At 53.2% G+C, this 12528-nt stretch overlaps 1 protein-coding gene across 2 annotated transcripts in view; it reads right to left on the reverse strand.

The window, feature by feature from the left end:
- Positions 1–12528, reverse strand: part of Ppp1r7 (protein phosphatase 1, regulatory subunit 7) — a 26810-nt gene that overhangs the window by 3215 nt on the left and 11067 nt on the right. For both annotated transcript variants that reach the window (XM_013033659.1, XM_013033660.1), the window contains exons 3-9: positions 12062–12117; positions 11383–11448; positions 10832–10962; positions 9893–10055; positions 8409–8525; positions 4995–5099; positions 1218–1304 (exon numbers count right to left, since the gene is read on the reverse strand). In XM_013033659.1, the coding sequence (XP_012889113.1) occupies positions 1218–1304; positions 4995–5099; positions 8409–8525; positions 9893–10055; positions 10832–10962; positions 11383–11448; positions 12062–12117 (725 nt within the window). The remainder of the gene's footprint in view (positions 1–1217; positions 1305–4994; positions 5100–8408; positions 8526–9892; positions 10056–10831; positions 10963–11382; positions 11449–12061; positions 12118–12528) is intronic.

The following is a 12528-nucleotide window of genomic DNA, read 5'->3' on the forward strand; positions in this document are numbered from 1 at the left end:
GCCGCCACGCTCGTCCTCCTCCTCCTCCACACAGCCGCCACGCTTCTCCTCCTCCACACAGCCGCCACGCTCCTCCTTCTCCACACAGCCGCCATGCTCCTCCTCCTCCACACAGCCGCCACGCTCCTCCTCCTCCTCCACACAGCCACCACACTCCTCCTCCACACAGCCGACACACTCCTCCTCTCCTCCACACAGCCACCACGCTCCTCCTCCTCCTCCTCCACACAGCCGCCACGCTCCTCCTCCTCCTCCTCCACACTTCTCCTCCTCCTCCACACAGCCGCCACGCTCCTCCTCCTCCACACAGCCGCCATGCTCCTCCTCCTCCTCCACACAGCCGCCACGCTCCTCTTCCTCCTCCACACAGCCGCCACGCTCCTCCTCCTCCTCCTCCACACAGCCGCCACGCTCCTCCTCCTCCTCCTCCACACAGCCGCCACGCTCCTCCTCCTCCTCCTCTACACCACACAGCCACCACGCTCCGCCTCCTCCATGTCCTCTTCTTGTGGTTTGTTGGGCTCTTCAGCTTTTGTACTATGCCCGTGGCACAAACCCCACATCAGTGCATCTTTCTGAGGGTGGCGTTCATGACACAGCACCACGGCACGTCAGTACCATGCTGTGGGCAGGGCTCTGTGCCAAGGGAAAGGCCCAAAGCCCTGGAACTCCTGGATGGAATCCTGACAGAGACCTCAGCTCAGAGTCATCTCCCAACCCCCGAGGAACTGCCAACACCTCTCCTCACACACTGCTCCTCCTTGTGGCCTGTGGTACCTCTCTCATTAACCCGAGGTAAATTCCAGGTCAGATGACTGCAGAGAACGACCACAGGCAGATTCCTTCTGTAGAGTATCTGCAAGGAGTATGCTCACCCCTCACCCGGGCACGAAACCCTGATCAAATGGCAACTCTGGCCAAGCCATGCAGAGATGGGGCTTCTCACAGATCTGTGTGCGCAGCTATCATTGAAATCTCGGCCGGGTACGGACACTGCCCCGGGGGTGGTGGGCTGGGACGCTGCACGTCAGACAAGCTGGGGCAGCAGATACTGCGGAGGTGAAATACCTCGGAGCAGCCGGACCACACGAACCCAGAACACACACCTGCCTTGTCACATGACACGCCTGGCATCAGCTTGGCATTCAGTTATGCGTTTTACTCAGTGGGACTGGGGTAGCCAAAGGGCCATTAATCCACTCGAGAATGACACTTACCCAGAATTCTTGCAGTTCTGTTAGATGGCTGACATTTTCAATCTTTTTGATTCTATTTGATGCAATGTCCAACATTGTGAGTTTGTTCTAAAACAAGAAAACAAAATTTCTCCTGAATTATTGTAGTTCTATTTCTATTGCGTTCTTGGTGTTCTGATTCCAAATTTTCCCAGGTTTTAGGGTACATTTAATAAGTCTCAAATCAAATAAAACATGCCAACACTTAAGAACCTAGCCAACGGCATGGTGCATCCAAGGTCATGCGGTACCGCCCCCCCTCCCCCCCCCCCCCCCCCCCCCGGCACAGTGATGCCTGGCATCACAATGCGGCAGGCACAGTGGTCAGGGCGCTGGCTGAGTCAGGTGCGTACAGGTGCGGCTGTCACCTTCAGCGAACCACACAGCCGCCATCACATCTGCCTAGAGCTGGCAGCTCCTTCAAACCTTTTGTTTGCCATTCATGGGGTTTGAACTCAGGGCCTAGGCACTGTCCCTGACCTTCTTTTGTTCAAGACTAGCATTCTACCACTCGAGCCACAGCTCTACACCTGGCTGTTTTTGGTAGTTTCTTGGAGATAAGAGTCTTACAGACTTTCCCGCCCAAGCTGAAATGCGATCCTCAGATCTTGGCCTCCTGAGTAGCTAGGACGACAGGTGTGAGCCACCGGCGCCTGGCTCTGCAAACCATTTTATCTTGCTGCCACAGCCATGTCTACTCAGAGTGGAGCGCAGTGGGGCCTACTAGGGAGGAGCTCAGGGAGCTCCAGACCAGATGGGCTCCGAAGGCAGCAGAGGGCTGTGGGCAGCCTGAGGATGAAGAGCAGAGGCAAGGCTGCCAGGCAGGGCTGGCCTTGGGAACGGCGAACCGAGGGCGGCTCAGCAGTGGCAGTGCGAGCGGCCCCAGACTCTGAGGGCAGGCACCGTGTCATACACACAAGTATAGTGAGACATGGGAAGAGGCTGGCGATGATCTGAAAGCTCACTCAGAAGCAAACCAGAAAGGACCACTTTAAAACTAAAATAAAAAAAGGGGTCAGGTGTCGGTGGCTCACGCCTGTAATCCTAGCTACTCATCAGGAGGCTGAAATCTGAGGATTGCAGTTTGAAGTCAGCCTGGGCAAGAAGTCTGTGAGGGGCTGGGAAGGTGGCTCAGTGGTAGAGCGCTTGCCTTGCATGCATGAGGCCCTGGGTTTGATTCCTCAGCACCACACAAGCAAAAAGAAAAAAGCCAGAAGTGGCGCTGGGGCTTGAACTCTGGGCCTGGGCGCTGTCCCTGAGCACCTCAGCTCAAGGTGAGCGCTCTACTACTTGAGCCACAGCGCCACTTCCCTGTGAGACTCTTTAATTGACTACTGAAAAGAGCTGGAGGGCTGGGAATGTGGCTTAGCAGTAAAATACTTGCCTAGCATGCACAAATCCCTGGGTTCGATTCCTCAGCACCACATAAACAGAAAAAGCCAGAAGTGGCGCTGTGGCTCAAGTGGTAGAGTGCTAGTCTTGAGCAAAGAGAAGCATTAGGGACAGTGCTCAGGCCCGGAGTTCAAACCCCAGGAATGGCAAAAAAAAAGAACTGGGAGGACTGGGAAGATGGCCTAGTGGTAGAGCGCTTACCTTGCATGCATGAGGCCCTGGGTTCAATTCCTCAGCACCACATAAGCAAAAAGTAAAAAGCCGGAAGTGGCGCTGTGGCTCAAGTGGTAGAGCGCTAGCCTTGAGCTGAAGAGCTGAGGGACAGCGCCCAGGCCCAGAGTTCAAGCCCCATGACTGGACCCCCCCCCAAAAAAAAAAAAAGAACTGGGAATGGAGCTGTGGCTCAAGTGGCAGAGCACTAGCCTTTGGGGAAGGAAGCACACCAGACCCTGGTGGCTCATGCCTGCAATCAATGCTACTCAGGAGTCTGAGATGTGAGGATCACGGTTCGAAGCCAGCCTGGGCAGGAAAATCCATGAAACTCTTATCTCAAACTACCAAAAAGCTGGAAGTACAGCTGTGGCTCCAGTAGTAGAGTGTAAGCCTTGAGCATACAAAAGTTCAGACAACCAGGCACTGGTAGCTCATGCCTGTAATCCTAGCCACTCAAAAGGCTGAGATCTGAGGATCACAGCACATGCCTGCAACCTGTTATTTAAGAGGCAGAGACAGGATTAGTACCCAAAATAAAAAACACCATGCTTCAGCTGGCAGAGTGACTGCTTAGTAAGCAATGGCTTCCAGTGACACCACGTGAACCCGGGCCAGGGGCTGGTGCAGGCACACCCTAGACTAACCAAGGGAACGCTGGGGCGCAGAAGAGGCAATCAAGAAGATGGGTCTGGCTGGGGCAGCAGCTCACACCTGTGATCCCAGCTACTCAGGAGGCTGAGATCTGAGGACCACGGTTCAAAGCAGCTGGACAGGAAAGTTTGTGAGACTCTTAGCTCTAATAAACCACCAGAAAACTGGAAGTGGCGCTGTGGCTCAAGTGGTAGAGCGCTCGCCTTGAGCTGAAGAGCTGAGGGACAGCGCCCAGCCCAGAGTTCAAGCCCCACGACCAACCAAAAAAAAAAGAAGATGGTATCACGGACACCGGTGGGAGGATCTGTGTGGCACCTGGTGCTGGGAAAGGGACCACGGCCGCCCACCACGGAGATGAATCCCGGATCGGTTAAGAGCTAAAATTTAGATTACGGTGAACTTTACCATAGCACAGAGTATGTTTGCTTTATCTTTAAGGCTTCGGGCCAGGTTTCTTTCCCACCAGCCCAGGGCTGTGCGGTTTACTGCAGCTGTGCCCCACCCTGGGGGGCACCATGGGGCCTGCGGTGGGCCAGGCCAGCGCACACACCCTTCCTGGTCCCACCGCCCCCAGTCCCTGAGACGCCTCAATGCTCACTCTGCAAAACGGAAGCGAACACCGGCTTCACACGGCTACCACAACACTGGAGGAATGTGACCAAACTTCCCACAGGCAGATTTCGAAAAGTTTTCTGTAGATGTTGGTGAAATGAAATTCAAAACAGTTTTTTTTTTTTTCTTCCCCATTCAGATCAGCACCGATGACTGAACTAGACTGAGCTCGGGCACCAAGGGCAAGGGAGCCCTGTGGTGAGGCTGACCCGGCTGGTGAGTTCACAAACCCCAGTAAAACGGAGTGAGACCAAGTATTGTATTTGTCACGGGAGGAGGGGGGAGCAGGTAGGGGCAGGTGTGGGGGGGAGGGGACGGGTCCCTGTCAGAGAGGCTCTTCTGAGCAGGAGAGCAGGAGAACAGGACGGGCTGGCCCTGGGAGCTGGAGCAGGAGGAAGAGAGCTCCAGGACTCCAGGGCAACCGCGCTGGGAGACACATGCGCGCACACACACACAGATACACAGACATACATACACACTGCCTCCTAAAGAGCTGGAGGAGGAAGAGACCTCCAGGACTCTAGGAAAACCGGCTGGGAGACACAGACACCGACACGCACGCCCGCACGCCCTCCTGAAAAGCAGCTGAGCCAAGCTTGCCCTGTGGCCCGTGGGCTGAGGAAGCTGAGTGAGGCAGGAGGGAAGGCGCCTCGGGTGATTCCAGCTACCCTGGAGCGGAGGCGGGAGGGGCTTTGTCTGCACACCCCTGCTGAAATAAGGTGTCAGCTGTTTGCCACACTCGGGGCAGAGCTCATGGCTCAGCAGAAATGGGAAGGCGGCCTGCTTTCAGGACAGTGCATTTACCTACGACCAGCCCTGGAGGGCAGCGTGCGCCAGCTGCCAGCTCCCGGTCCCACTCGCTCCCAGACAGACCGGCCATGACGTGCTTACATTGTTCTCAAGGCCCTCGATGACCTCGATGCCGTTGTGGCTGAGGTACAGCTCCCGAAGGTTCACCAGGCTCTGAAGACCCTCAATCTTTGTCAGCCGGTTACTCTGCAAGAGGAAGAGTGGATAGCTCTCAGAGCCATGCAGAGGAAAGCGCAGGAATGGCATCGGGAAAGTAAGCTCTCTTTATTATTCCGAGGAATCCTAAAAACATCATTTCACTTAAAATGTGCTGGAGTGGGACTTGTGCAGCCTGTTGTACTAGAAAATTCATACATGGAAGTTCTTTGACAAGCTACCTCTACAAGCTAAGTAGCATATGAAGACATCACATGAAGGAGGAGGAAAGAGGATGGTCAGATTGTTTACAACTATTAAAACAACAATGAAACCTGTTTAGGAAAGGGAGATGGAGAGAGCAATGTATTATCAGGTGGAAATGTAACAAATGAAATCCTTCACTGTTTAAGATAATTTAAAAAGGGCTGGGAAGGTGGCTCCGTGGCAGAGTGCTTGCCTTGCATGCCAGAGGCCCTGGGTTCGATTCCTCAGCACCACATAAGCAAAAAGAAAAAAGCCGAAGTAGTGCTGTGGCTCAAGTGGTAGAGCACTAGCCTTCAGCTGAAGAGCTGAGGGATAGCGCCCAGGACCAGAGTTCAAGTCCCATGACTGATAAAAAAAAAAAAAGTCACATGTACAGAGTAATCTGAAATTAAAAGAGATTCTTTTGGGGCTTGAACTCGGGGCCTGGGCACTCTCCTTGAGCTCTTTTGCTCAAGACCAGCACTCTCTGACTGAGCCACAGCGCCACTTCATTTTTTTTTTTTTTCCTGATGGTTTACTGGAGATAAGAGTCTCACAGTCTTTCTTGCCCAGGCTGGCTTTGAACCATGATCTTCAGATCTCAGCCTCCTGACAGGCACACGCCACCAGCACCTGGCTTAAACATTCTTACTTCTTTTAGAGGAATTACAACTTAACTAGACATTAAGAGTTTCTTCTCCAGAGTAAGCGCAAGACATCTTTTTAAAGGGGTCTCCTGTGCCTGGACAGGCAGTTGGTGGGAGCTGCGGCCCAGGGTGCCGCCAGACTCTCAGTCGCGCCTCTCCTTGGGGTGGGATTGCACTGAATTGCTACCCACAGAAAAGGTCAACGTGAGCCAACATGCCCTCCAGGGCTGCGCTCAGCACAGCCCTGGTGACAGCTTCCGCTGCCTGCTCCTCACACTACAAGAGGACCGAGGTGAGCTTTTGTGCTGCCCAAAGCTTTGATAATGTATTTACCCAACTGCTAACAGGACAAGAAAGACAACTTTTAGAGATGAAATTTTTGCCAAAAGCAGTTCACACTTTAATCCTAGCTACTCAGGAAGCTGAGACCTGGAAAATCTCTAATTGAACCCAGCCCAAGCAGCAAAGTCCTTGAGATTCCATTTTCAATTAACCAGCAAAACGGTAGACTGGAGAAATGGCTCAAGTGTGAGCAAGCAGGCTGAGCGAAGAGTGTGAGCCTCGATCCAAGTCTTAGTACAGGCACAGAAAAAAAAGAATAAAAAACTAAGCCAGACATCCGTGGGTTACCCCTGTAATCCCAGCTGCCCAGACATCCGTGGGTTACCCCTGTAACCCCAGCTGTCCAGACATCCGTGGGTTACCCCTGTAACCCCAGCTGTCCAGACATCCGTGGGTTACTCCTGTAATCCCAGCTGTCCAGAAGCCTGATGAGAGCATGAGGTTCAAAGCTAGTCTGGTCAGAAAAGCCTATAATTTTTTTTTTGTTTTGTTTTTGGGGGTCCGGTCGTGGGGCCCGAACTCTGGGCCTAGGCGCTGTCCCTCAGCAATTCAGCTCAAGGCTAGCACTCTACCACTTGAGCCACAGCGCCACCTCCGGCTTTTTTCTTTTTGCTTATGTGGTGCTGAGGAATCGAACCCAGAGCCTCAGGCATGCAAGGCAAGCGCTCTACCACTGAGCCACCTTCCCAGCCCCAAAAAAGCCTATAATTTTTATCTTCAGTTAACTAGCATAAAGCTGAAACTGGAAACATGGCTTGTGCAGTAAAGCACCAGTCATGAGAGAATAAAGCCCAGAGAGTGAGGCACTGAGCTCCAGCTCCAGCAAAAAAAAAAGAAAAAGGAAAACAAATCAATAAAACAAAAATTTAAATGTCCAAACTATAGATTTAAAAAAATAAATAACATTTAAAAATCAGTGTCCGCTTCGGCAGCACATATACTAAAATTGGAACGATACAGGAAGATTAGCATGCCGCTGCACAAGGATGACCCGCGAATCCGTGGAACGTTCCACATTTTTTTATTGAACCCCTCTGTGCAGTATTTTCACAATAAAAAAAATAATAAATACTCTAGTAAAAAAAAAAAAATCACACACATCTGGGCACCCGTTGCTCACGCCTGTAATCCTAGCTACTCAGGAGGCTGAGATCTGAGGATCACAGTTTAAAGCCAGCCTGGGCAGGAAAGTCCGTGAGTCTCTTATCTCCAATAAACCAGTAGAAAACTAGAAGTAGGGCAGTGGCTCAAGTGGTAGAACACTCGCCTTGAGCTGAAGAGCGCAGGGACAGCGTCCAGACCCAGAGTTCAAATCCCATGACCGATAAAAAAAAAAGAAAGAAAAAAGAAAAAAAAATCATACACAAAGAATAAAATTTCACCAGGTGCTGGTGGCTCACGCCTGTCATCCTAGTTACTCAGGAGGCTGAGGTCTGAGGATTGAGGTTTAAGGCCAGCTGAGGAAAGCTTGTGAGACTGCCCTTTTTCTTTTTTGGTTGTGGGATTGAACCCAGGGCCTGGGCACTGCCCCTGAACCTCTTTGTGCTCTAGTGCTGTTCCACTTGAGCCACAGCGCCACTTCCAGTTTTTGGGTGGTTCATTGGAGGTAGGAGTCTCACTGGTCCTTTCTGTCCGGGCTGGCTTTGAACCTCGGTCCTCAGATCTCAGCCTCCTGAGTAGCTAGTATTACAGGTGTAAGCCACTGGTACCCAATGCCTGTGAGAGTCTTATCTCCAATTAACCTTTGGAGAACCTGAAGTGGAGCTGTGGCTCAGAGTGGTAGAGTGCTAGCCTTGAGCAATAGAGCTCAGGGCCAGCGCCCAGGTCCTGAGTTCAAACCGCCAAATTGACAAAATAAACTGAAATAAAATGTCAGTTTGACACATGTATGGAGCCTCTGAAGTCTACTTGAATTACTGATAGTAAAACAAAGCACTAGTTGTGGACACAGAAACAGACAGAAATCAGTGGTTGGCCTAGGTTAGACCACAAGTCTGTCATCTCAGCGAGGAGGGGGCTGAGGCAGCAGGCCTGAGCTGACGCCTGCGTGGGTTTCACGGTGAGCTCAGCCGGCAAGTGGCTGCTTGCTGCTGGGGACGCGCGGCGGAAGCGGGAGGAGCTGTACCTGCATGCTGAGGACTGTCAGGTTGGTCAGTGCGTCCAGGTTCTGAAGCTTAGTAATTTTGTTTTTCCCCAGAAACAAACTCTCCAGGTTGGTTAATGTGTCGATATTTTCAATTGCCTGTGAAAAGGATGGAGCAGTCAGGACTGGCCAGCAAGCTGAGGCAGGAACAGGGTCTGGGCTGAAGGCTCGGTGAGCTACATGCCCTGCTCTGTGACGCTGGACACCTTTCCATTTTGTTCAGGGAGTCTTCCAGTCAAACAGTGTGGAAAGTACTGTAGTCCTCAAAGTCTAGGAAGTGCTGGGCAGTCTAAGACCTTGCTTGGGCATGCGACCTCAAGCTGTCAGCTCTTAGGCTGTGTTTGGGGAACTGGGGATGGTTTAACAAGATCTTATCCCTTTCAGTTCTCTACTCTGAGCTGGTGTGCTATCTGACACAGCATCGGACACATGCACTCCCCAGAGCCTGGTCCTCCAGGAGGCTGGCTGCAGGAACTGTGGCCAAAGGTATTAGGATGCTAGAATGCCTTGCGGATGCTGGGGCTTTCTGTCTCCCCTGCTCCGTCCAGGCTCCCTCCACTGCTGCCCTTGACCTCACTGCGTGCTCTTCTACTCAACCTGAATCCTAGACAGGGCCCGGCTTCTTGTCCGATCCCTTGCATTTTGCAAGCACTCTTTCAAACAGACTAAAGCCCATTCATAAGTAGAGGTGCCTGCAGTACCTGCCCAGCAGCGCGCAGCCCATCTCAGCCACATGACTGACTGGGTGTGCCTTGCTGGGGAGCCACTTCCTTCTGAGAAGCTCTGAGGGGCAGGTCGGAGGGCAGAGGGCCTGTTAGCACAGTGCTCTGGGGACAGGTCTGAGGGAGGAGGGCTGGGCTAGCACAGTGCTCTGGGGACAGGTCTGAGGGAGGAGGGCTGGGCTAGCACAGTGCTCTGGGGACAGGTCTGAGGGAGGAGGGCCTGTTAGCACAGTGCTCTGGGGACAGGTCTGAGGGAGGAGGGCTGGGCTAGCACAGTGCTCTAGGAACAGGTCTGAGGGAGGAGGGCCCAGCACACTGCTCTGGGGAAAGATTCTGAGTGGCAAGGGTGTACAAACCTGGGAAAATCATCCTTGAGGCTGGCTGAGGAAGTGAGCAGGAGCAGGTTTAAAGGCAAAGGGCACAGGGTGCCTAGCCAGGAGCGGCCTGAAGCTGGGTTAGGACATGGGTGGAGAACAACTGAAATCTGCCTGCAGAAACAGACCAGACCGCTGTGCGGCCTGTGTCCTCACTAACAGACTTCCAGTGAGCATTTTCTTTTAGAAAGTTTTTGTGCCATGTTCCTAAAAAACTACACCTCACAAGAAGAACCCAGGCGAGGGGTTGGAAGAGGCAAGTACAAGGCTCTGACTTCAACCATACAACCCGGCACAAACCCCTGCGTGCCCCTGCAGACGCACCACCCGCACAGCACCTCTGGACCCCAGCAGTGCCGTCTGCACCTACCCGGATGCGGTTAGACCCCAGCTCCAGCATCTGCAGTTGATGTAAGCTGCTTATGTTCTCAATTTTATTGATTTTATTGTTGACCAAGAAGAGTTTCTTCAGCCTCGTCAATTTGTCAATCCCTTCAATGTTTCTCAGTAGATTAAAAGAAATATCTAGAATCCTGAGGGCAAGCAGAACAACATTTTTAAATGAGTGGAGTTTGCTTCACTCTGCAGAGGCATTCCAACCAGGGACTGGTCCTGTAGGGGACCTGGCCACCGCCCTGTCACCTCGCTCGTTCTAGCACTGCCGAGGTGGGCCTGACTCAGGCTGTCCAGAAACCCAAGCACCAGGGCTGTGGGCTCCCGACATGGGGCTGCATTTGGGGCAAAAACCAGGGTTCATTCATTCCCATGTCACAGCAGGACTCAGAATCATGCCCTGCACATAGGAGTGACCTGAGAAACAGTCAACTAAAATTAAAACAAACAAAAATCACACCTATAATCTCAGCTACTTGGGAGCCTGAGACTTGAGGATCTCAGTTCAAAGCCAGCCCAGGCAGGAAAGTCTGTGAGATCTTATCTCCAATTAAATCACAAAAAAAGTGGCACTGTGGCTCTCAAGTGGCAGACTGCTGCCTTGAGAAAAAAACACTCAAGGACAGCATGAGACCCAGTGAACCTCAGGACCAGCAGGAAGAAAAAAAAGGGTAGAGATATGGCTCAAATGACCCTGCCTGCCCAGCACGCATGAACCCGAGTTCCAAATCCAAAAGGCTTGCCCAGCTGGCCAGTGATGACGGGAAGCTGTCCTGTCCTCCTGGAGCCCAGGATAGAGCAGGCAGACCTGGCAGCCAGGCCTGGGGAGGCCTCTCAGGTCAAGGCCCAAAGAGTGGTTGGTTCTGGGAAGACTGCCCCGCCCTGACTCCTGATTCCTCTGGTCCTGATGACTCACTCCAACTCAGTCAGCGCCTCCAAGTTTTCAATTTTCTTGATCTGGTTGTCGTAGAGATCCAGCTCTCGAAGACTCTGCAGCTCCTCAAGGTTCTCGATGCATCTGATTAAGTTCTGACGAAGGCAGAGCGTCTGGGGAGGGAACTGGACTGACGCAGCAGCAGGACTCGGAACCTCCTCCCTAACCAGAGGACACCCTCCTCCTCCCACTGTGTCCCAGAAAGGCTTTGACTTTCCAGAGGCCGGGGAGCAAAGGTGTGAAGCCAGAGCTGCTCCTGCTCACTTGAGGACAGGCAGAGGCCAAGGGGAGCTGGGACGGAGGCCCCATTGGGCGGAAGTGAACACCAGCTCTCGGTAGATTTGGGAGCTCAGGTGGGCTCATTTTATGCAGCAAACTGAGCTGGCATGAGCTGAGTGGAAGACTGCAGAGCTCTACTAAAGGGAGCTCAGAGCCACAGCCATGTGCTCCAGGCTAATGAAAACACCTGCTTCCGGGGGAGGGGAGCTGGGGCCAGGGCCTGCCGCAGGTGGCCAGGACAGCACTCCTCTCACCTTCACTTTCTTCAGCACCTCGAAGCCTTCAATCTTCCCAATTCGATAGTGGTTCAGGTCAACATCCTGAAACACAGAATTCAAGTTCAGCTGCATCCAGGGGCAGGCCCGCTAACTGGGCAGGAGCTGTTAAAGGCTGCTGCCAGGAAGGGAGGGGAAGGGAAGAGAGGGGAGGGGACACTACACATCAGGTCTGTAACGGGCCCATGACGGTAACACAGTGAGTTGCCAGGTGCTCACTGGTTTAGGTTTGATTTGTATTTTTTGTGTAAAACAGACCCATAAAATGAGTGAAGGTGAGGGCTCTCTCTAGCCTCCCAGCCCTTGGGTGCGGGGACAAGCCTCTCTCTGCACACTGACAGGGCCCTCATGACCAGCTGTGAGCTTGGGAGAGCGCTACAGTCAGCAGGCACTCATTCCTTATTTAGCCTGGCTGCTGGCTGCATGCATGCTGCTCTTCAGAGGACGGGGCGTGAGGCCCAATCCTGTGCGGTGCAGTCACTGGTCCTGGGTAACTTGTGAGTCAGTTATATGTCACTCAGCCCTTGAGGGTTAATGGGACTGCCATTTCTGGTACTAAAGCAGCGAGAAGACAGGCAGGCAGGCAGGCAGGCTTCGCCGACTTCGCTGCAAGTCCTCCTGAGGATGACCCGAGAGCCAGCGTGACAGGCAGTGTTACCTCTGCATCTCGGTCCAGGCTAATGGTTTCCATATCCACAGCCAGCTCATGTTCCTCTGAAAACAGGAGAAAGAGAAAAGCCCACTCAGAACGACTCCTCTGGCAAGAGGCACTGGTGAAGAGCAGCCGCTTCTGCCTAATGCTAAGACCTACAGCCCACAGGCAACTCTGCACAGCCAACTCCACGGGAGATCAGCAGGGCAACACCGGAACATTCTGAGCTCTCTGGATTTAGCTATTGGCCACGGTCTCCAAACCTCTATTCGAGCCCCTGAATTTCCAAAGGAAGGAAAGTGCAGTTTGACCTTACAGTGGGGAGGAGGGGGAGCAGTGCCTGTGCGGGGCTGAGCACAGACAGTGGGGAGGAGGGGGAGCAGTGCCTGTGCGGGGCTGAGCACAGACAGTGGGGAGGAGGGGGAGCGGTTCCTGTGCGGGGCTGAGCACAGACAGTGGGGAGGAGGGGGAGC

The sequence above is a fragment of the Dipodomys ordii genome, unplaced genomic scaffold (assembly GCF_000151885.1).
Source record: "Dipodomys ordii isolate 6190 unplaced genomic scaffold, Dord_2.0 Scaffold174, whole genome shotgun sequence".
In the NCBI taxonomy this organism is placed as follows: domain Eukaryota; kingdom Metazoa; phylum Chordata; class Mammalia; order Rodentia; family Heteromyidae; genus Dipodomys; species Dipodomys ordii.